The sequence below is a fragment of the Esox lucius genome, chromosome 17 (assembly GCF_011004845.1).
Source record: "Esox lucius isolate fEsoLuc1 chromosome 17, fEsoLuc1.pri, whole genome shotgun sequence".
NCBI classification, from domain to species: domain Eukaryota; kingdom Metazoa; phylum Chordata; class Actinopteri; order Esociformes; family Esocidae; genus Esox; species Esox lucius.
The window spans coordinates 47,479,278-47,502,298 of NC_047585.1; the positions used below are offsets into that span (position 1 = coordinate 47,479,278).

General features: G+C 41.2%; 2 protein-coding genes across 2 annotated transcripts in view; both read left to right on the plus strand.

Moving 5' to 3' along the window:
- Positions 1 to 25: 25 nt before the first annotated feature.
- Positions 26 to 4,513, plus strand: sec13 (SEC13 homolog, nuclear pore and COPII coat complex component). Its single transcript, XM_010863718.3, has 9 exons — positions 26 to 124; positions 525 to 569; positions 1,032 to 1,147; positions 1,318 to 1,469; positions 1,652 to 1,785; positions 2,568 to 2,701; positions 2,943 to 3,063; positions 3,480 to 3,626; positions 3,964 to 4,513. Exons 1-9 carry the CDS (start codon positions 122 to 124, stop codon positions 4,051 to 4,053), a joined length of 942 nt encoding a protein of 313 aa, XP_010862020.2. The 5' UTR covers positions 26 to 121; the 3' UTR covers positions 4,054 to 4,513.
- A 12,366-nt stretch (positions 4,514 to 16,879) lies between these two features.
- Positions 16,880 to 23,021, plus strand: part of grip2b (glutamate receptor interacting protein 2b) — a 399,250-nt gene continuing 393,108 nt past the window's right edge. Inside the window, exon 1 of the mRNA XM_034287202.1 lies at positions 16,880 to 17,387. Within this exon, the coding sequence (XP_034143093.1) occupies positions 17,333 to 17,387 (55 nt within the window). The 5' untranslated portion in view covers positions 16,880 to 17,332. The remainder of the gene's footprint in view (positions 17,388 to 23,021) is intronic.

Genomic DNA, 23,021 nt, shown 5'->3' on the forward strand with positions numbered 1-23,021 from the left:
TTTCTAGACGTACAGATTGTTTTAACCGGAATATTGTCGGACGTACATATAATTTATATTTTTCTGGTTGTGGGTTCAATAGCTTGTTGCAAGTGCCACGTCGGATCCGTCCTCTTCGATCATGGTAAATAGCTGAACATTTCTGTATTATACTAACTAAAACATAGCTTTATTGGCCAAAGCCGGAAGGCATTTTTCTCACGAACTCCATATAGTAAATACATGTACACAATCTAGTAAGATTTTGCTAGCCAGCTAACTTTGAACGAGTGTTTCCCATTAACGCAAACGGTAACGTTATTTGTATTTTTTACTAGACGATACAGTAGTACTAACCAATAACACTCCGTTGTATTTTTTCCAATACCTTTTTAAGTACTGTAATCATTTAGTTGTATGCAGTGTCTCTGAACTTGTTTTAAAAAGGCCACCTAAAGTTGATAGTTACTTTTTGTGTATCTAACTTTAACAATAAAGACTTGCGTTCTATCAATTAATCTTTTCTTGTTTTTAATTTAATATAGGTTTCCGTAATCAATACGGTGGACACCTCCCATGAGGACATGATCGTGAGTTTAAGTTTTCTGATGTGACAGCTATTAGCTTGCTAAGTGTTGTTAGCTAATTGTGACTGAATGGACACACATTCAATACTGTTACAATACTACTGTTATTACATCTGACTTAATTTCATCCTGGTAGTAAAATGACTTCTTCCTAGTTTGTTTGTTGTGAATTTGGCATTATGCCAAGACTGATTACTTTCAAACCGTTTTTTGATTTACATTTTTAGTAATTCAGCAGATACTCTTATTAAGAGCAGCATTTATTGCCTGGCTCAAGGACGGAATTACATTCAGGATGCTGCCTTAGGGATTCAATCTATCGACCATTTGGTTGGTGGTCAAATCTTCTAGACTGTCTCACAGTCTGGCCAGTGCAGATAATAATGCCCCAAGATACAGTATTCTGATTTGACAGTCTCTTCATACTCATACTTCATAACATGGTCCATATTTTCTTCTCACCAGCATGATGCTCAAATGGATTACTATGGCACCAGACTGGCCACCTGTTCTTCTGACAGGTCTGTCAAGATCTTTGATGTCAAAAATGGAGGCCAGATCCTGGTTGCAGATCTGAGAGGGTATGTGACAGTCTTGACCATCTTGTAGAGCAGATGATCTTGATCACTCTTTCCTTAAACGCCATCTCTAACACATTAGACAGGAAGGTTCCTGTGGTCTCCCACAGTTGGTTTTGAAGGCGGTGAAGTGGGAGACCTACACTGTGTGTTCATGTCTCCTCTCTCCACAGCCATGAGGGCCCAGTTTGGCAGGTGGCCTGGGCTCACCCCATGTATGGCAACATCCTGGCCTCGTGTTCCTACGATCGTAAAGTCATCATATGGAAGGAAGAGAACAACAGCTGGGAGAAGATGTATGAGTACACTGGACACGACTCCTCAGGTAAGAGCCTTTCCTCTAAACACATCACCTTAAATGGCTGAATGAGGTCTGCAGCGGGATGATAAAGAATGTGTCCAGAACGGTCTGGAACATGTATCAGTAAGGCCCATGAGTCCACCTCATTCTGGAAGTCTGTTGAATGTCATTCCGTAGTGACACCAGTTGTCACCATGTCTCTCCAGTCAACTCGGTGTGCTGGGGTCCTTATGACTTTGGCCTGATCCTGGCCTGTGGAAGCTCAGATGGAGCCATTTCATTGCTGACCTTCTCTGGGGATCAACAGTGGGAAATTAAGAAGATCAACAATGCACACACTGTGAGTATTTTATTTAACAGCAGCATCATTCACTTTAATTTGTCTGTGTAAAGTTAAAAACAAGAAAAGGAACAGGGCAAGTCCAGTTGGGCCGGCCCGCAGTTAATATCCTGAATCTTGACTGGATTAGAACCTGGGACTCCCATTTGAGAGGCTGTGTCTTTAACTGCTATGCCACGAAGCTAGACGTAAGGCGAGTGATTGCGTCTTGACATTTTGTCAACAACGTTCGTTTTTCTTTCATTCGTCGATGACATTGATACAATAACTATCAATATAGGTGACGATAACGGACCATTCGTCAAGTGAAATCGTGGAAACCCCTCCTGTTTTACTGTTCAAGGGCTTGTGGGATCTACTATATATTACCCCAAAGAGCCTGAAGGTTGTGGCCAGCAACGTTTTTGTCTATCCTGAACAAATCCTAATTCATAATTTTCTTTGACTGCCTTGAGGCTTTATCACCTGTCCCCCTGTGTGAGAGTCCGCTTCTCTAACCACTACGCTATTTAACAAGGGGTAGTCAGTCGGTCACTCATTCGGTCAGTTTGTCAGTCAGAGACGTTCACTCTTCTTGGCCGGCTCTGCTTATGCGGTTGACCTAGCAACCGTTTTTCATTTTGTGTGTCAAGGTAATGTTGTTCTGTCAGGGTATTGTTGACCTGAGACCAGGTTGTCAAAGAGGTATGCGATGAGAATGTACTCTGGCAACGTCTTTTGTGACTATTGTACTTGATAGTGGTCGTCATGGCACCATGTGACTGTGTCTCAATCATTGTCAGATCGGCTGTAATGCAGTGAGCTGGGCTCCTGCCGTGGTCCCAGGTAGTCTGATAGACCAGCCCTCAGGACAGAAGCCCAACTACATCAAGCGCTTTGTCTCCGGAGGCTGCGACAACCTGGTGAAGCTCTGGAAGTGAGTTTCATGGGATCTGATGGGTCCATTCTCCTCTGTTAATAACATCTAGATTGTATTCTTTACGCCGAAATCATTCAAATCTTTGCTGTTTATTTTCCTGCAGCGATCTGTAATAATATCTGTAATAACATGTAACAATAACATGCTTCATGTAAACTGTTAGCAAATGGGATGCTCTGGCAATGGAGGAATTGGAATGAAATGGCTGTCTAATAAGCGTGCGTGCATTCTTTATCAGAGAGGAGGATGGTCAGTGGAAGGAAGACCAGAAACTGGAAGCCCACAGTGATTGGGTCAGAGATGTCGGCTGGGCGCCATCTATAGGACTGCCCTCCAGCACCATTGCCAGCTGTTCTCAGGTAATCCCTGTGCCGCCCCCGGGTGATCCCTGTGCCGCCCCCGGGTGATCCCTGTGCCGCCCCCGGGTGATCCCTGTGCCGCCCCCGGGTGATCCCTGTGCCGCCCCCGGGTGATCCCTGTGCCGCCCCCGGGTGATCCCTGTGCCGCCCCCGGGTGATCCCTGTGCCGCCCCCGGGTGATCCCTGTGCCGCCCCCGGGTGATCCCTGTGCCGCCCCCGGGTGGTCCCTGTGCCGCCCTCGGGTGATCCCTGTGCCTCTCTGAGAAAAATCTTTCAAATTTCAGATGGATTTGTCTCATATGAGCATTTTATAGCCCAGAGTAAATTCCTGTTCCATTCACTTAATTACAGAGAAGATATAGATCTTTAGTGCTGACTGTCTCATGGTTCTGTCTCATGGCGCTGACCGTGTTCAGGATGGTCGTGTGTTCATCTGGACTTGTGACGACCCCTCCGGCAACACGTGGACAGCTAAACTCCTCCATAAGTTCAGTGATGTGGTTTGGCATGTCAGCTGGTCTATCACTGGAAACATCCTGGCTGTGTCTGGCGGGGACAACAAGGTCAGTACAAACAGTGTTTAATGGTGACATGTTCACTCTTCACTGAGGTCCAAATAAACTTTTTTTTTGTTTTGAAAAAGCTTAAATTATGAAGAAAACATCTGCAAATCCTAATGTTTCTGACAGTGATCTCTTGGTGAAATGCCAGAAATGGAGAACATTTTGATCTTCACTCATGTATTAATGCATGCTTCTTAGCAGGGGGTGGATGTTAAGTCCATCTTCATCAGTCCTGTATGAATTCCTTCTTCTTCGTTCTGTACCAGATTGTGTTTGGTTGTTAACTGTCATCTCCGTTCTGTAGTGGATCTGATTAACTGTCCTCTCCGTTCTCCAGGTGACTCTGTGGAAGGAGTCTGCAGATGGCCAATGGGCTTGTATCAGTGATATTAATAAAGGCCAGGGCGCTGTATCAAACGAACAGTGATCCAAGTGCACCAGGACTTCTGTCTTCTTTCTAGATGGGATTATTTTGGGCTCAGTTGAACGCAGACGGTTCCCTGTACTGTCCTCCCAGTGTGACCCTGTTCAGTGACCTGGAGGATATTTCAGATCTCTGTGTCTGGTTAAATTATTGACCTCCACTCTCTGCAGCTCCTGTACTTCAAGTTGTTAATACATCATTGATTGTTATTTTTACTAGTTTGTTTCATATGATGTATTTAATGCACAGACATGCTAATCTATGATGAAATCATAACACAGGGAATATTGAGAGAAACCGGTTACAACCAGTTCAGACATCTGTTAATGAACTTTATAAACTATTAACATTCTGTCAAAAACAAAACTGTTTTGTGAGATTTTCTTCCATTTAATTGTGTAAATGAGAATTTTTTTTTTTTTCATATTTCCACTGATTAAACAACTTGAAGGCAGAATCTATACACCTCGACTGTTTTCTGACCATCAACCGATATTTGCATGCATGGACCACTCCGTTTCTGTGGCTATTTCCCTGGTTACATTTCACATTTTGTTTAATTCCTGAAGGTACTAGTCTGATTTTTACGATATGTTTCTGTTTTGATATAATTTATCTTAAATAATAGACCTATAGGTTATAAAAATTATTAAATGTGATAGTAGTTGTATTATCTGTTAATTATAGTGTAGTTTTCCAATAATATTATCAGAGAATGATTCCACTCGTTGCGTGCTGTACTTTTAAGAAAAGCATCTTGTCCCAGCTTCTGATGTCTTTGAAGAATTAAAAGAGGGTGATAAGGGTTGATCTGGTGCCAGGGTTGCCATATCCGCCGTGTTTGTCATGCATAATTGGGCCACTTGTGAAACAATGTCGCGGGTGAAAATGAATTGGTCGCAGGTGGTGGGTAATTCTGAACTTCACAGCGGACGCTCCATTTCTGTGTTAATATGCTACAGTATATTGTGTGTTTCTATGTTGTTATTACAGTCAGACATCAGCTACGTTAGGATCTCTGGCTTCACACACATACCGCATCTTGTAAAATAGTCAAGATTGTGCACCAACAAAAGTTGGGCATGTCTTCATGCATTTTGGCTGGTTTTGAGCAGTTGTTGGGCTGGACATTTTTGCTTAACCTGGAAACACTATGGTGCGTAACCAGTTTAGAGGCATATGTGAAGGCTCAGTCTATACAGAGCTGCAGTGGTCCTCGCTGGACACAAAAGGAGAGGTAGAGAAGTACAGCAATGATAAGAAATGCAACATTCACCAAAGATTGGCCAAACTCATGTTTCTAAAAGTGAATTCCAAGTTACTATAGATATAAAGCCTACCGTTACTATTCAATTTCAAGTCAATGTCAATTTTTTTTTTTTTACAGCAAATAGGCTCAATCCATATGCTAGCTGAGCGCTTAATATTTGAAAGCATGTGATTTGCAATTTTTATACATTGTAAACGTTTGACTCCGCCCACATTGAGCCCCGCCCCGAACTGCACACTGCAATCAGGTTTACTTGCAGTGGTTAGGCTTGCGTTTTGCTAAAGGAAATTAGATTGCGAGGTTCATATCCCACATTCCTCTTGCTTTTCCAGCTAGCATTTTTCAACTGTACATATGTTCTAATATTTTTATAAAATACACTAAATTAAACAAATTATTTGAACAACAATAAACAGCACCATTTGCAATCAAAAACATGATCCGGATTGGATCTGGTACCAGGTTAATAATTAAACCCTCGATCACGCCTTGGCCAGAACATTTCCGCCATGCATATGCATAACAACGGACGTTCAGTCATTTCCAATGAAGTGCGTTATGATGCAAAGACATATAGCAGTATGCGTACCCTTTGCGGGTGCATCGTGTTTGGGGTTTTGTATGCGTTGGATTTTTCCTATTCGTGCGCCAAAACCAGAAACCGTCAATTAATAAATAAGTTTGGCTTTGCAACAAATGTCATCCAAAATGCATTGTCAGAACGGAATAAAGTTAATGTTTGTTATATATACATATTTTTCTATAGTATGGCCTACGTAATTATAATTATAAGGACTAAAACGAACTAAAAACTGACAAATACACCACTCTACACACACTCAAACTACCTATACAGATTCTGTAGCTAGCAAGTTATCCCCAAGTACCAGACATTCGTTGACAAACCTGCACTTGCTAACATATCAAAACGTTTTATAGCCAACAAGTTAAAGTTACTGACATGGTAGCCAAATACCAGATAAAATCTTCGTCATTGCATTATTTCTAGCATTTATGTCTCTATAAATAACGTCTGACAAATCGAAAGGGGCAGGACAACCGGCGACCGTACATATCTTCTCCTATTTATAGATGCGTCGTAAATCAATGAATAATGCGTAGCAATATGGAAAGGGCTTGAAACAAACAATGCACTCACAACACAATTACCTAATAACCTACAGCGTCGATGCACTTTGGTACACCGGAAGTTAACTCATTTCAAATGGGACGCTGCGATTGGCTTGCAGCATTGCAGCGCAGACGCAGCTGCAGAATGTTTGGTCTTGTGTGTGTTGGATTTTTCCAACGTATGCCTCAAATTATATGCGTAGAAGCAGGGCGGAGGTAGTAGCGAACCGTCAACATCAAACTTTTTTTGCACTTATAGCAATTTTTTTCTTATATAAAATGTCAACATATTTTTGGGGTAATTCACGAACTACAACATTAATAGTAAATATTTTAGAACATGTACAGTGCAAGCATATCACGTTTGACATACTATCTTATAATCTCCCTCTAAAATTAAAAGCTTTGAAGTTATTACAATACTAAACAGTCAAGATAGTATTGATAGGGTCATTCAACAAGAGACCAACTGCTGAGATTGCAAAAACAGGTTTGGGACTTGACTGAAGAGCTTCGGCTTTTAGAAGAGGACCACAGACCAAAATGGACACCAAATAGTGCAATTTAACTGGGTAATTTGTCTGCGGTTAGAAAAATTTAATTGATTTGTAGTGTTTAATACCTTAATTGGAATTAGGAACTAAACAATCTAAAGAAAATGGCTTATCGTAAAGCCAATGTTATGTAGTTGAGTTTTAATGAGAAATGGGACTGATAGAGTGTGAAAAGTCTATTAAGTCTAAAACCATATGATTATGTTAGCAAGCTGCTAGCTAGCATATAATTGGTAGCCTATGTAGGTAGATACTTGACACAAAATATGCTCAGCGAAAATGATTCTCAATTTTATAAAAAGCAGCACGTAACATTTGTGGAGAATCGATGCGTTCAGGAATTGCGTTGCGTCACAAAATGTTCTGCAAGCTTTCTGCCTTGATGCTGTAGGTGTGACCCAGGCGCAGCCAACGAAGCTACCAGCTGTGCCGTTGCTGGACTTACCAAGCTAACAACTTTTAAAAATAAATGACTAAAGAGGGGACCAGTAGAGGTAGGTGTTTGAAAGTTTAAGGCACCCAATCAATCGTCATCGATCGTCCATCTGTCTCGTGGTATTACATTAATTAGTTCTTGATAATCAGACTATAGATAGGAATCTAAATTAGATTAGTCTATGTTTTAAAACATGGTTGGAAAGCGCGGACACGTTCCCGCCCCTTTTTGGGGGACAGCAAACAACACTCGCCATAGATGTAAAATACCAGTGCAAAACCACCCGAATTAATTAGTTTATAAATGACAAAAATATATTGTCAAGTTAATAAATGTCCACTATGCCTGCCATACAACACACAAGGCAAATAGAAAAGATTAATCTGATACATCTTTATACAGGTGCAATAACCCCACTCTATGGCCAGAGGTCATCGACCTACTCGGATAACTGTTCCTACTTTACTGAGTCTCCAGGTAAGCAAATTACCAGTGAAACAGTTTACTTTTCATTCCTGCTCTACAAATGGTATGCCACAATAGCAACAGGCTCTGACAACTGACGTAGCTAGTAAAAGTACACTAAATTCAATTTGTCATTGGAACCAGTATAATGGAAGGAAGACCATAATAGACAGAGCACTCGTTCACAAAACCAATTATTGTAGATTATCTTTAGTTAACACCCCTGAATCCAATTTTACTCAGCTTGTTTTTATGAAGCCTTTTTAGATCAGCAACGGTCATGTGGTGCTCACAGAGACACCCATCCTAAACCCCAAAAGTGCAAGCTGCAAATATAAGTTGATGCACAGTGGCTTGGAAAAATTCCCAAGTAGGGTAGGAACCTAGGAAGAGGAGGGGAGCCAGAGCCTGTGACACCATGGCTGTCTGAAGATAACTCCAATCACCATCTAATCTCCAGTTCAGAATGTATTCATGGGCTGTGACAGCATAGAGGGAACCACCCAAAGCAGAGGGAACTGGTGAGTCTTTAGTTCTTATCTACTTAAAAGTATATGTAGGAAAATCTATAACTTATCTATAACTTATCTTCAAACAAGAAATGAAACCCCTGATTCATTTCCTGGTCGCTAAAATTCTACCCAGATTCACCCAGTTTGTTTTCAAATGAGCAAACAAGCACGTGTTAGTGTATGGAATAATTGTGCTAATCTAAATAGCTTTTTAAAATGTTTAAAACATTTTGTTTTAACAGCTTTTATAACAGTTGGTTTGAATCCATTGTGGCTAATAAATGTTTCTGTATAAGGGTCCTGATCAGCTAAAATAGTAGGGGAGAACAGGGTTGGTTGTCTAAAGTGTTGGTTGTCTCACCAACAAAAATGTTGGTACCTGAACTTTCACATTTTGGGTCAGATTCATTTCATTGATAAGCCACACAGCATTGAGGTGATTTTTTTTTCTTCTATACTTTGATCATATTAATTAATCTTTAAACAATTATTATCATTGAAAAGTGTAAAGGGAGAGCTGTTGTTTAGTTATATTCCTGTCACAATGCAACATGCGACTGCGAGCTTCACTGTTTGCTATCAACCTCTGTTGGGTTTGGTCGTCTCATGGGTAGGCATAACAGGCATGCACCCATGGGCTAGACATTTATATATGTCGGAACGGTGAGTCTGGGTTGGATGATGAAAGCTACTAAAAGTCAGGTGTTGATGAGTTGGGGTTGGTGAGGGTCTTGTTAGCAAAGCTGTTCTTGTTATCAATGTTTACTTAAGAATGTTATTATTGAATTGTAATATTCATCTCATTGTTATGTCATGGTTTTATAAATTTTTGTTGTCTCTTTGCAGGAGATGTTTCGCATATGTTAATTTCAGTGAAATATAACATTTTGTCAATCAATCAAATGTATTTATAAAGCCCTTTTTACCTCAGCAGGTGTCACAAAGTGCCTTACAGAGACACCCGGCCCTAAACCCCAAGGAGCAAACAACAATAGTGTTGAATTTCAGTGGTTGGAAAAACTCCCTAAGGTCGAATTTTAGGAAGAAACCTAGAGAGGACCCAGGCTCAGAGGGATGACCAGTCCTCTTCTGGCTGTGTTGCCGGGTGAGATATTAAGAATCCAATTGGAATAATAAATACATTTCTCTGGGCTAAATCCAGAGTCTATTTGATTTTAGACTAGGTCAGAAATATGATCAGGTGGACAAGTACAGGGACAGCAACGGGCCCCCCAAACCAGGTAATCCGCAGGTTTTGACCAGGACCTCATCTCCTCCTAAAATTTAAAACTGGAGGAGACTGAGAAAAGTTAGTAGTTCATTCCTCATATCCCCCAGCACAATAATATAGCAGCGTAACACCTTGGAACTGAGACGGGGGGGTCCAGTGACACTGTGGCCCTTCCCTGGGGGAGGCCCCGGACAGGGCCCAACAGGCAGGAAATCAATCCACCCACATTGCCAGGCATCAACCAAAGGGACACCCACCAACCGCAACCCCCCTGAATGAGGGCCGAGTATTGCTAGCAGCGTACAGCCCAATTGCATAAGTGCGCAACAGAGAGTCAACAACAAGCCAGTGACTCTTCCCCCGAAAGGCATTGGAGGGAGGGCATCCCAGTGGCGACGAGAGCCCATCTGGCAAGACAGCAAGGGTGGACAGTATCAAACCTACTGGTCATCTTCACGCCCCTGGGCCAGGCTACACCTAATTATAAACCATGCTGTAGAGATGAGGTTTTAGTAGACACTTTGCACTGAGTTTGCGTTTCTAACCTTAATTGGCAGATCATTCCACAGGAGTGGAGGTCTATGGCCCTGCCGCCAGCTGTTTGTTTAGAAATTCTAGGTACAATTAAAAGGCCTGCATCTTGCGATCTAAGGTTACGTGTAGGTATGTATCAGGGATGGAAATTAGCACCTGCCACCAGCCAAATGCGGGTGATTTTGTGTTGTGGTGGGTAAACTCGCTTCACCTACCGCCACAGTGGCGGGTAAATAAAAATAGCATACTGTTTCACCTGGACACTTTAGAGGCGGCGCACATAAAAAAAATGTGGCGTTACATCGCAGGCGTTAAGAGGTCCGCTGAGAAAACATCTCAGGAGGAGCCAGTGGACAAAGAGGCGAAAGTCAAAAACATTTTTTAAAGAACGATGGAGAAAAGCAGACAATGGGGAGTCCCGCGATTGGTTAGTTTACGACGAGACAAATCTGATAATGTACTGCTCTGTATGTCGTCAACACGCTTCAGAAGATGCCAAAACTAATAGTTTCAATGAGACTTGAGATTAAATAAACTGCTTAAGTATTGTAGATCTTGTAGTATTAATTTTCACATGCAGTTACATATTGTTGGTTAAAAACAAGAAAGTGGCTGGTAAAACATTGAGTGTCTGGTAGATTTTGAAATCCACCAGCCACAGTGGCCGGTGGACAAAAAATTACATTTCCATCCCTGGTATGTATGGCTGGATCATTTCAGCAAGGTAAGTAGGAGCAAGTCCATGTATTGATTTATAGGTTAAGAGTAAAACCTTAAAATCAGCCCTAACCATAACAGGCAGCCAGTGTAAGGACGCCAGGACAGGAGTAATGTGTTAAAAAAAAATTGTTCTAGTTAGGATTCTAGCAGCCGTGTGCAGCACTAATTGAAGTTTATTTATTAATTTGTCTGGATAACCAGAGAGAAGAGCATTGCAGTAATCTAGTCTAGAAGTAACGAAAGCATGGATTTTTCTGCATCAGTTTTTGTTAGAAAGTTTCTAATTTTTGCAGATGAAAATAAGCAACTCTTGAGACATATTTTATATGTTCTTCAAAGGAGAGGTCAGGGTCAAGGGTAACGCCAAGGTTTTTTACAGTTTTTTGGGATACGACCATGCAGCCGTCGAGGTTCACAGTGAGATCTGCTAACAACGCTCTTTGTTTTTTGGGTCCTAAAACGAGCATTTCTGTTTTATTTGAGTTTAAGAGCAAGAAATTCTCTGTCATCCACTTCCTAATATCTGAAATGCATGCTTCCAAAATAGTTAATTTAGGGGCTTCTCCATGCTTCATTGAAATATATAACTGTGTGTCATTAGCATAACAGTGAAAGTTAATATTTTGATTTTGGATTACATCGCCCAGAGGGAGCATATATAGTGAGAACAACAATGGGTCCAGAACCGAGCCTTGAGGAACTCCTAAGCATACCTTTGGCTATTTTTAGTGAGTTTGGTACGCATCCGGAGGAAAGGGAGCAATTTATTATGTTCAGCATTGGCTGACCTAGCACAGGAAATAGCTCCTTAAGTAATTTTGTTGGAATCGGGTCTAGCTGAGAGTTTGTGGGTTTAGAACTCATTACAAATTTTGTAAATGTGTCGAGCGATACGGTATCAAAAAATTCAAGTGTCCCCATTGACACCTGGTCAGGGAGGTTCAGGAAATTTTTTGGACAACTGAGATTTTGAGGACCATAACTATTTAAGGAGTCAGTTATTTGTTTTCTAATGGTGACAATCTTTTCATCAAAGTAGTTGAGAAATTTTGGATTGTTTTTGTTCGCCTCAATCAGGTTGGAGAAATAAGCTGATCGAGCAGACGTGAGTGATTTTCGTTATTGTAGTGTACTGTCTATCCAGGCTAGTCTAAATACTTCCAACTTGGTGGAGCGCCACTTTCCCTCCAATTTTCTGGACGCTTGCTTAAGTGCTCTAGTATTGTCTGTGTACCAGGGAGCAAGTTTCTTGTTGTGTATTTCTTTAGTTTTTAGTGGTGCAACTGTGTCTAATGTATTTCGCAGTATTGAGTTTAGATCCTCGATTTGATCGTTTACAGATTTATTTACTCTGTCGTTAATGAGCGAACTTGTAAGAATATCAAGGAATTTATTTGTAGTCCGAGAATTTATAGTACGGCTTTTGAAATTCATTGTTTGGGGGGCAAGTGGATTTCTTGTTTTAACGGTAAATGTAATAAGACAGTTATCCGATAATCCTGGATTTTGTTAGATCTACAATATCTATTTCTCGTGACAGGACTAAATCTAAGGTGTGATTGTGGCAATGTGTTGGACCTGAGACATGTTGGATGAAACCCATTGAGTCAATTATGGTTTCAAAGGCTTTTTGAAGAGGATCATTGGACTTTTCCATATGAATATTGAAATCGCCCAAAATTAGAATACTATCTGCCATGACTACAAGGTTAGACAAGAATTCTGGAAACTCACTGAGGAACAATGTGTATGGCCCGGGGGGCCTATAAATAGTAGCTATGTAAAACAATTTATCGGCCTGGTTAACTTTCATGAGTAAAACTTCGAAAGAATGAAACTCAGTGATATGTTTGAGAGTAAATTTATATTTACTGTCATAAATATTAGCAACACCCCCTCCTTTTCGGGACGCACGAGGGATATGATCACTAGTATAACCAGGAGGAGAGGCCTCATTTAAGGCAATGAATTCATTAGGCTTTAGCCATGTTTCACATAAACCCATAGCATCTAGTTTATGATCAGAGATTAATTCATTTACTGCAACTGCCTTTGGAGCAAGGGATCTAACATTTAGGAGTCCCATTTTGAGATGCAAAGTTATACAATCATTTTTATTTTTGACCGAGGTGGAGGAAGGCTTTATCTTAATAAGGTTGTTTTTGTTAGCACTACCTTGATTAACTTTTCTCAGCCTGGAACGAGTCACAGTGGCAATAGGTAAAGCTGTACTAACTACTCTGGCTATCCTATCGACAGACTCCACTATGCTAGCAGGCTGGCTAACAGCCTGCAGCCTGACCTGCACCCTATCTCATGTTAAAGCTATATCCCAGCATGCTTTGCAGCATTTCATTTTGTTCATGTTTATGTTTGTTGTAATTGATAAGAACGTGACAAAGCTTTGTTTTTTGTGTCATCTTTATTTATGTACAGTGTTAAGCTTTGGAATGTTTTTGGGGATTATGGTCATGTTTGTATGCCAACCATAAAAATAAAGACGATTCAGTTTGGTTTGCTTCACTACTTTATAAACTGTGATTTCAGACAGAGTAGACTTTTGACTCTTGCATGTTGCTGCCAACTTTGTGCCCGATAGATGTTGGTATGTCATCAAAATAGTATGTCATCAAAATAGTAATAACGGATGTATAAATGCAGTAAACTTGAATCAGTAACATTTTTAAAAGCGGTTGTTGACAGCAACAGAAGAGAGAATTTGGGTGAGAAAATTGGTTCTTGCAATGACATTACAGGAATATACTTTATTTAAGTAAAGTAAATGTTCGTATTTCTACATATTAATAACATATTTAGTTTTACAATATACAAAATTATCTAATATCGAGATGCAATTTTCTGATGTGGTAGTATGTCCCAATCGGTCCCAATACGGGCATACTAACTTACTATATACAAAACAGTATGTATGTTCATCCGCGAAGTACGTACTTATAGTATGCGATTTAAGATTCAGATAATGCTTTCGATTTCCTCATAGTTCACATGGCGTAGTGGTTTGCTATTCAACTGTTATTGCAAAGACGACCATCTACTGTAATCCTTGTACAAGAGTACACTTTAGTTCCGTTAATGTAGTATGTAATATATGATTTGAGATTCAGCCAATGGTTTCGATTTCCTCGTACTTCCTGTAGCGTAGTGGTTAGCTGTTCAACTGTAATCTTTGTAAAATAGTACACTTTTGTTACATTAATAAATGTTTTGTTGGCTACGTTATTTCAGCAAAAATTTAATGGCTGGGATAAAAGTTGCATTTGGAGACTACAGGTGCTGGTCATAAAATTAGAATAGCATCAAAAAGTTGATTTATTTCAGTAATTCCATTCAAAAAGTGAAACTTGTATATTATATTCATTCATTACACACAGACGGATGTATTTTAAATGTTTATTTATTTTAATTGTGATGATTATAAATGACAACTAATGAAAATCCCAAATTACTTAAGACCAATACAAAAAAAATATTTTTAGAAATGTTGGCCAACTGAAAAGTATGAACATGAAAAGTATGAGCATGTACAGCACTCAATACTTAGTTGGGGCTCCTTTTGCCTGAATTACTGCAGCAATGTGGCGTGGCATGGAGTTGATCAGTCTGTGGCACTGCTCAGGTGTTATGAGAGCCCAGGTTGCTCTGATAGTGGCCTTCAGCTCTTCTGCATTGTTGGGTCTGGCGTATCGCATCTTCCTCTTCACAATACCCCATAGATTTTCTATAGGGTTAAAGTCAGGCAAGTTTGCTGGCCAATTTAGAACAGGGATACCATGGTCCTTAAACCAGGTACTGGTATCTTTGGCACTGTGTGCAGGTGCCAAGTCCTGTTGGAAAATGAAATCTGCATCTCCATAAAGTTGGTCAGCAGCAGAAAGCATGAAGTGCTCTAAAACTTCCTGGTAGATGGCTGTGTTGACCTTTGACCTCAGAAAACACAGTGGACCAACACCAGCAGATGACATGGCTCCCCAAACCATCACTGACTGTGGAAACTTTACACTGGACTTCAAGCAACGTGGATTCTGTGCCTCTCCTCTCTTCCTCCAGACTCTAGGACCTTGATTTCCAAAGGAAATGCAAAATGTACTTTCATCAGAGAACATAACTTTGGACCACTCAGCAACAGTCCAGTCCTTTTTGTCTTTAGCCCAGGCAAGACGCTTCTGACGCTGTGTCTTGTTCAAGAGTGGCTTGACACAAGGAATGCGACAGCTGAAACCCATGTCTTGCATACGTCTGTACTGACTCCAGCTGCAGTCCACTCTTTGTGAATCTCCCCCACATTATTGAATGGGTTTTGTTTCACAATCCTCTCCAGGGTGCGGTTATCCCTATTGCTAGTACACTTTTTTCTACCACATCTTTTTCTTCCTTTCGCCTCTCTATTAATGTGCTTGGACACAGAGCTCTGTGAACAGCCAGCCTCTTTAGCTATGACCTTTTGTGTCTTGCCCTCCTTGTGCAAGGTGTCAATGGTCGTCTTTTGGACAGCTGTCAAGTCAGCAGTCTTCCCCATGATTGTGTTGCCTACAGAACTAGACTGAGAGACCATTTAAAGGCCTTTGTAGGTGTTTTGGGTTAATTAGCTGATTAGAGTGTGGCACAAGGTGTCTTTAATATTGAACCTTTTCACAATATTTTAATTTTCTGAGATACTGAATTTGGGGTTTTCATTAGTTGTCAGTTATAATCATCAAAATAAAAAGAAATAAACACTTGAAATATCAGTCTGTGTGGAATGAATGTATACATTATACAAGTTTCACTTTTAGAATGGAATTACTGAAATAAATGAACTTTTTGATTATATTCTAATTTTATGACCAGCACCTGTATATGGAGGTGAATTGACTACCAGCAAACCCTGTGATCCCTGACCTTCAATATTTTGTCTCTCAGAAATATTTATCCACTCTGTACTTTTGAGGCGTCACACAACAATAGATATCCACTCTGTAATACCATGAATCTCATATATTAAAGATAATAATTGTATAGCGTGACACTGTTTTTGTTCTCCAAAGAAGCTAACCAGCCATGGAGTCATTGTTTTCATTATAGGTAGGCTGTATAGCTATTAGTTATTAGTGTTCCAGCTGTTTAAATAGCGTAATGGTTAAAGACACAATTTGCCACATAGAAAACCGCGTATCGAAACCCACCAAGGACCACAACATTTATCTGTTCTAATTGGGGCTGGCTGAACAAAGCTTTGCCTTGGTTGATTTTCTGGTTTCTCATTACAATAACAAAGCTTTGCCTTGGTTGATTTTCTGGTTTCTCATTACAATAACAAAGCTTTGCCTTGGTTGATTTTCTGGTTTCTCATTACAATAACAAAGCTTTGCCTTGGTTGATTTTCTGGTTTCTCAGTACAATAACAAAGCTTTGCCTTGGTTGATTTTCTGGTTTCTCATTACAATAACAAAGCTTTGCCTTGGTTGATTTTCTGGTTTCTCATTACAATAACAAAGCTTTGCCTTGGTTGATTTTCTGGTTTCTCATTACAATAACAATGCTTTGCCTTGGTTGATTGAGCTATATACAATTAAACAAATATAACATAGGATCGATTAATTACATTCACATATCATCTGGTAATTAAATTCATAAGCAATTCACAACAACTTAATTCCTGAAATATATCAATGGCTTCTCTCTTAAGAAAGTGCTGTAATGTGTTCAAACCGTGGGACGTTAGCTGCATGTGCCTACAGGGTAGGGAACCAGGAGAACCGGAGTGTAAAGAGTTTTACTTTCCCTAGGACACTACAGCGCGTTGTCTCTGACACACACACTAAAACATAATTAGACGAGTCATTTTAAGGTAGCGTGTTTAGAAATATCACCTCATAGTGCGACCTGACAAAATGTAAGCGACTCCTTTATTATATAGCCTACTCAACATTACAGTTCAGTACCGTTTTCAAGACTTTGCTTTAGCATTGTCATATTTCACGAAAAATTATTTGCATGTATATGCTGGTTCTGGCTGTTCCTTGAACTGCTGATTCCTGTGAGATGTCCAACTCTAGCGTACCGGCGGCGACTTTCCGTCCTTGTGTTTTCCGGTTTCGAGTCATGCAGGGCAGCGGCGCGAATCATGCACTTTGCCAAACACAAGATAGGCAGACCCTTGAGTCATGCTTGCTCTGGTTTCCATTTAAGCTGTGATTCTCTGTAAAGGCAAACAATAACAGACTACCTCTCAAAAGGGTTTACGTTGTTGAAAATAATTTTCCTATCACTTATCGCGACTCACTCGCACCTGCTTTTCCTCTGAAGTGCCGCAGAGGGAATTAATAGTGAGCTTATTACACAGCTCGCTGCCCAGAAGAGAAGTAGCAGTTACCGACCATTCTCCGTCATCATTTACAATACAACATTACTGCTTTCATCTTCACCAAAATGCCGGGCTGGAGGAGAAATCTGACTTTATGTTTGCAGAGAATGCACGAAGAAGGTAAGAAATTTTTTTATTCTTATGAAAATAAGCAAAAATGCTTTTGCTTGTGATGGTGATGGGATTTGTGACGGTGACATGTATTTGTGATCATAAATATTTACCCAGTTGTAAAGCTTGGTACAGTGAAATTAAGGTTTGTTTGATGTCGTATCAGGTGGAAATAAAGCGCCTGCTATACTTTGGCACAGAGCGCGCCGCTCTTAGCACGTGTCATTATGATTTTGTTCAGCACTTCTCTTGCTACAGCTGAGATTAATCGATTATGACATGTTCTGTAGCCTAGGGTTCACACTGTAAGGCTGCGTACGCAACTGGTTCTGGATCAGATTTCTGTGGCGCGTCCATTTGACTCGGTATTATACATGGTTATGCCAATCTGTCTCGATCGCAGTCATTATGGATCTCGTTGGTGTGTTTTTGATGTCAGTCTACAACTATGGTTGAGCTGTAGTGTGTAAAGGGAGTGAATGCTACTGTAGACCTAAAGGGATTGTATAGTGATTTAGCCGGATGAATTATTATTAGGCTTTCACAGTTTCTTGGTGGAGTTGAGGTGTCTGACACTGTCACCTGATACTTTGCTAGGTGGAGTTAGGGGTATTACAGGAAATCTAGTTGATCTAAAACAACAAAGTGGGAGAAATTAATGGTAACCAATTTTAAGATTCCATGCAGGTAAGGGCGATCATTGGCTCTGGGCCTGGTTATACCTGGCCGGATCCGCTAATCCTGGGATGCTAAACTGTTTTTCTGGCCTGTGGTGTGATGGTACCAGGACTGGGTAACAGTGTAATCTGTGAATGCCATTTGATGACTGAGTTCTCTCTGCTGTTTATTCTCTTATAAATCTTGCTATCTAGTCAAATTAAACTCTTCCAATCAATGCTTTATGTTGAACGGCAATAGTGTTGTATGCCATGGGGAAACTGCTTGTTTATGTGTGTCCATTTGCTGTAAATCAGTCCATTTGCTGCTGTTTGTAAGGAAGTTGTTTAAGTGAGGCTTTCTGTGGATTTGCGGGAATGACAATGATACTGTGAGAAGTGTAGTGTTTTCAATTTAAATAAGTACAGGAGCTCAGGACTTTAAATCGAGTCATTATAGTTGATTTAATACCACTTCATTTTTGAGAATGTTGGCCTAAAAAATACTTAAAGGAGAAATTGCATTCCCTCTAGATTGCATTCACCTCTACAAGGAGAATATCAGATGCAACGTATTTGCAAGTCTAGATAGCTGCAACTGCGTTAGCTATTCTTGGTTTGGAATTACTGTTCTTGTAGCTATCCTATCTGTGGTGCAATGATAACTGAGTGAACAAAAAAAAATGCATATGTATTTGTCCTAGGGATATGTGAAGATACTATGTTTAGTCTGTGTTTCAAAACAGCTGGCTAGCTTAGCATTTAATCTAATCATCACGTGTGCGGAATTCCCTTTTTTATTGCATATCCCACCCACACTCAATGCATATGAAAATACAATTCAAAGATGAATAGGAGGCAAAGTACATAGATTAATTTGAACAATTAAAAATGTTCCACTTCTTTCACCTGATGAACTCCTTGGTTGCGTCAGCAGTGTGTTTTGGTTCATTGTCCTGTTGCATTGTGAAGCGGTGCGTAATGAGTCTGGTGGCATTTTCTTGTACATTGGTAGCCAATATGTTTCTGTACACATCTGAATGAATTCTCCTCCTGCCATCTTTCATTACATCATTAATAAAGATGACACTGCCTCCACCATGCATGCCTTGACACTGCCTCCACCATGCATGCCTTGACACTGCCTCCACCATGCATGCCTTGACACTGCTTCCACCATGCGTGCCTTGACACTGCCTCCACCATGTGTGCATTGACACTGCCTCCACCATGCATGCCTTTACACTGCCTCCACCATGCATGCACATGCCTTGACTCTGCCTCCACCGTGCCTGCACATGCCTTGACACTATCTCCACCATGCATGCACATACCTTGACACTGCCTCCACCATGCATGCACTTGCCTTGACACTGCCTCCACCATGCATGCCCATGCCTTGACACTGCCTCCACCATGCATGCCTTGACACTGCCTCCACCATGCATGCCCATGCCTTGACCCTGCCTTCACCATGCATGCCTTGACTCTGCCTCCACCATGCATGCACATGCCTTGACTCGGCCTCCACTATGCATGCCCATGCCTTGACACTGCCTCCACCATGCATGCCCATGCCTTGACACTGCCTCCACCATGCATGCCCATGCCTTGACACTGCCTCCACCATGCATGCACATGCCTTGACACTGCCTCCACCATGCATGCACTTGCCTTGACACTGCCTCCACCATGCATGCACATGCCTTGACACTGCCTCCACCATGCATGCACTTGCCTTGACACTGCCTCCACCATGCATGCACATGCCTTGACACTGCCTCCACCATGCATGCACTTCCCATCACTTGATAAAGGTTCACCTTCGTCTCATCTGTCCATAAATCTCTGTTCCAAAACTGTAATGGCTGATCTCTGTGCTTTATTATTATAAAATTCCAATCTGGCCATTTGGTTTTGGTACTGATCAGGGGTTTGAACAGGGGCGTTGGACTGGGGGGAAAAGGGGTACTAAGTATATAGGGCCCTAATGTGTAGAGGGGCCCTCAAAAAATGTTTGAATCTTGAATAAAGTGGGGAGGGGCCCTCAGAGACCGCCTATGTACAGGGCCCAGAATTTTGTGCTACATCCATGGGTTTGAATCTTACAGTTTAACCTTCATAGTTATGCTGCCGACGTGTATTACAAATAGTAGATTGTAGCACTTTCACCTGAGCATTCTGGAGGTTGTTAGTGATTTCATTCTCACACATTTTTGGGTTATTTTTCACAGCTCTGGTAATTATGTCATTGGTCTGCTGTGTTTTTTCTTGGCTGACCTGGTTATGGCCAATTGCTGAAGACACCAGTGGTCTCTGTCTTTTTCAGGACATTCCAAACTGTGAATTTGGCTATGCCCAACGTTTGTGATATGGTTCTAATCGAGTTTATCTTCTTTCTTTAAGCTTCCCAATTGCTTGCGTTTCTTTCATAGACCGTTCCTTAATGTTCATGTTGGATTGTGCCCACTGACATCAAACACAGACTCCAAAGGCAAAAACAAAGGATGGAACTGAGATTACACTTTCACAGCTCTTTTGTGTGAGCAATTAATACAATAGGAAACTCTTGATCTTAATACTTGCACACTTGTGAGTTAAATGTCTCAATACTTTGATACTCTACTACATTCCACTGAACCTTTTATCAATCAAGCTGGTGCAATTAAATTACTAAGATAAATTAAAAAAGCAATAGTACCTAGCGCCCCCTGTCCTCGATCTAGCCCAGTCCTGCTGCCGCTAGTGGTCACAGTGTGGATGGATTCATCTCAACATTAAATAAGCTTTATTTATTATTAATCATCTCCTGTCTTCTCAGGTGACTTACATCCATTGATCTCTTCCATCATTGAATGACTTACTGAGGACCTCCTTCTCAGCTGGGGAGAGAGCTGGAGATACTGGCACTCCTGCATAAAATAAACAAATATGGCTTATTAGAAATGTGTGAACACATTATGACAAGATTATATTTCTGTTTCACAAACATAAATACAAAGTTATTAAATGAATAAGCACCTAGTTTTAAAAAAGTTTCCATAATCCGATTACAATATATTTGCTGGGTAATTATTACATCTTCTGTTGCTCCCCAACCCCATGTGTGAGGTATTTAAGTGTACTTCCTGATCCGAGCCAAGAGCAAATAGGCAGGTAGTATAAACTTTGAAGGTGAACTGATCATATCTTTAGGTCAGTGTAACTGTGTTTGTATACGTGAGCTTGTGTGTGCGAGCTTGTGTGATTTCTAATAAAAAATCACTGGGTTTGATCTGAAGATCCTGGACAAACCGAGATTATATCTTCAAGGGAACTTGGTCTTGCCTTTGAGACAGCCTGTCATATGTAGACCCTCTAAAAGAAGACAAGCTATGTGCACACTGCCTTCAAAATTATGGAAAACTGAGGTGTGGAAACTGATCTGCACTTCCTAACTTCCTGCAAAATGAAGAACCACATATTTCTGAAATAATTCAGTCACAAATCAAACATTTAGAATCTCCCATATTTGTTAGGCGAAATACTGCAATATGCAATCACAGCAAGATTTGGCTGACGAAGTGAGTGACCGAGAGAGTGATGGAGTGCTAAGAAAAACACAGAGAGGGAGACAGGGAAAGTCCAAGAGGGAGACAGGCAGAGTCCAAGAGGGAGACAGGCAGAGTCCAAGAGGGAGACAGGCAGAGTCCAAGAGGGAGACAGGCAGAGTCCAAGAGGGAGACAGACTGTGACAGAGAGGGAGACAGACTGTGACAGAGAGGGAGACAGACTGTGACAGAGAGGGAGACAGGCAGAGACAGAGAGGGAGACAGGCAGAGACAGAGAGGGAGACAGGCAGAGACAGAGAGGGAGACAGGCAGAGACAGAGAGGGAGACAGGCAGTGACAGAGAGGGAGACAGACTGTGACAGAGAGGGAGACAGGCAGAGACAGGGAGGGAGACAGGCAGAGACAGGGAGGGAGACAGGCAGAGACAGAGAGGGAGACAGGCAGTGACAGAGAGGGAGACAGGCAGTGACAGAGAGGGAGACAGGCAGTGACAGAGAGGGAGACAGACTGTGACAGAGAGGGAGACAGGCAGAGACAGGGAGGGAGACAGGCAGTGACAGGGAGGGAGACAGACTGTGACAGAGAGGGAGACAGGCAGAGACAGGGAGGGAGACAGACTGTGACAGAGAGGGAGACAAGCTGAGACAGAGAGGGAGACAGGCAGAGACAGAGACCAGTGTGAGAGTTTGATAGTGTGTGTCTTTCTGGAGGATTTTCAGCTTTGAGCTGGACCCGAGAACAGCTATTTAAGGATTTATTTCCTGTCTGTTATCAGAGATGAAGGGTCTTAAAGGAGAAGTGAGCGACACTTGAGTGTCCAACAAACTCCTAATAACCTGGAATCATCTTGCGTGCATCTTTGTTTTGTCCAGAGCACTAGAAGGTGTGTATAACATATGGGACTGCATGTGTCTTCATGTTTTATGATTCTAGAGATCTAACTGGCCGATAGATATAGTTGTTTCTCACTGAGGCAGGATTATCTCTGCAACACCAAGGGTCTGAGATACTATATGAATACTGTACATGTGTATGTCTGTGTGTGTGGGAAACCAGGGTGGAAGCCTGTCTGTTGAATGTTAACTGGTGTTAAGGTCATTGCAGATCTTCGTGGTTGGTTAACTGGTGTTAAGGTCATTGCAGATCTTCGTGGTTGGTTAACTGGTGTTAAGGTCATTGCAGATCTTCGTGGTTGGTTAACTGGTGTTAAGGTCATTGCAGATCTTTATGGCAGGTTATTCCTCTGAGCACTTCTCCATGTGTGTCCAAGACAATATTCTTGAGTCAATGTCAGACTATTATTCCTCCAAGTTGCTCATTTGTTCTCAGTATTATTTGATATAATCAGATAGCATCACTATTCTTTACTCTTGTAGTTATGGCTCATGAGATCTCCCAAAAGGAACCAGGCAGACAGCAGAACCAGCTAGACCTTT

Excerpts from the sequence above, each read along its gene's own strand:
- sec13 (XM_010863718.3), top strand. Across the intron at positions 1,470-1,651 it reads CACTGGACACGACTCCTCAG|TCAACTCGGTGTGCTGGGGT; the intron begins GTAAGAGCCTTT and ends ATGTCTCTCCAG. Across the intron at positions 3,627-3,963 it reads TGTCTGGCGGGGACAACAAG|GTGACTCTGTGGAAGGAGTC; the intron begins GTCAGTACAAAC and ends TCCGTTCTCCAG.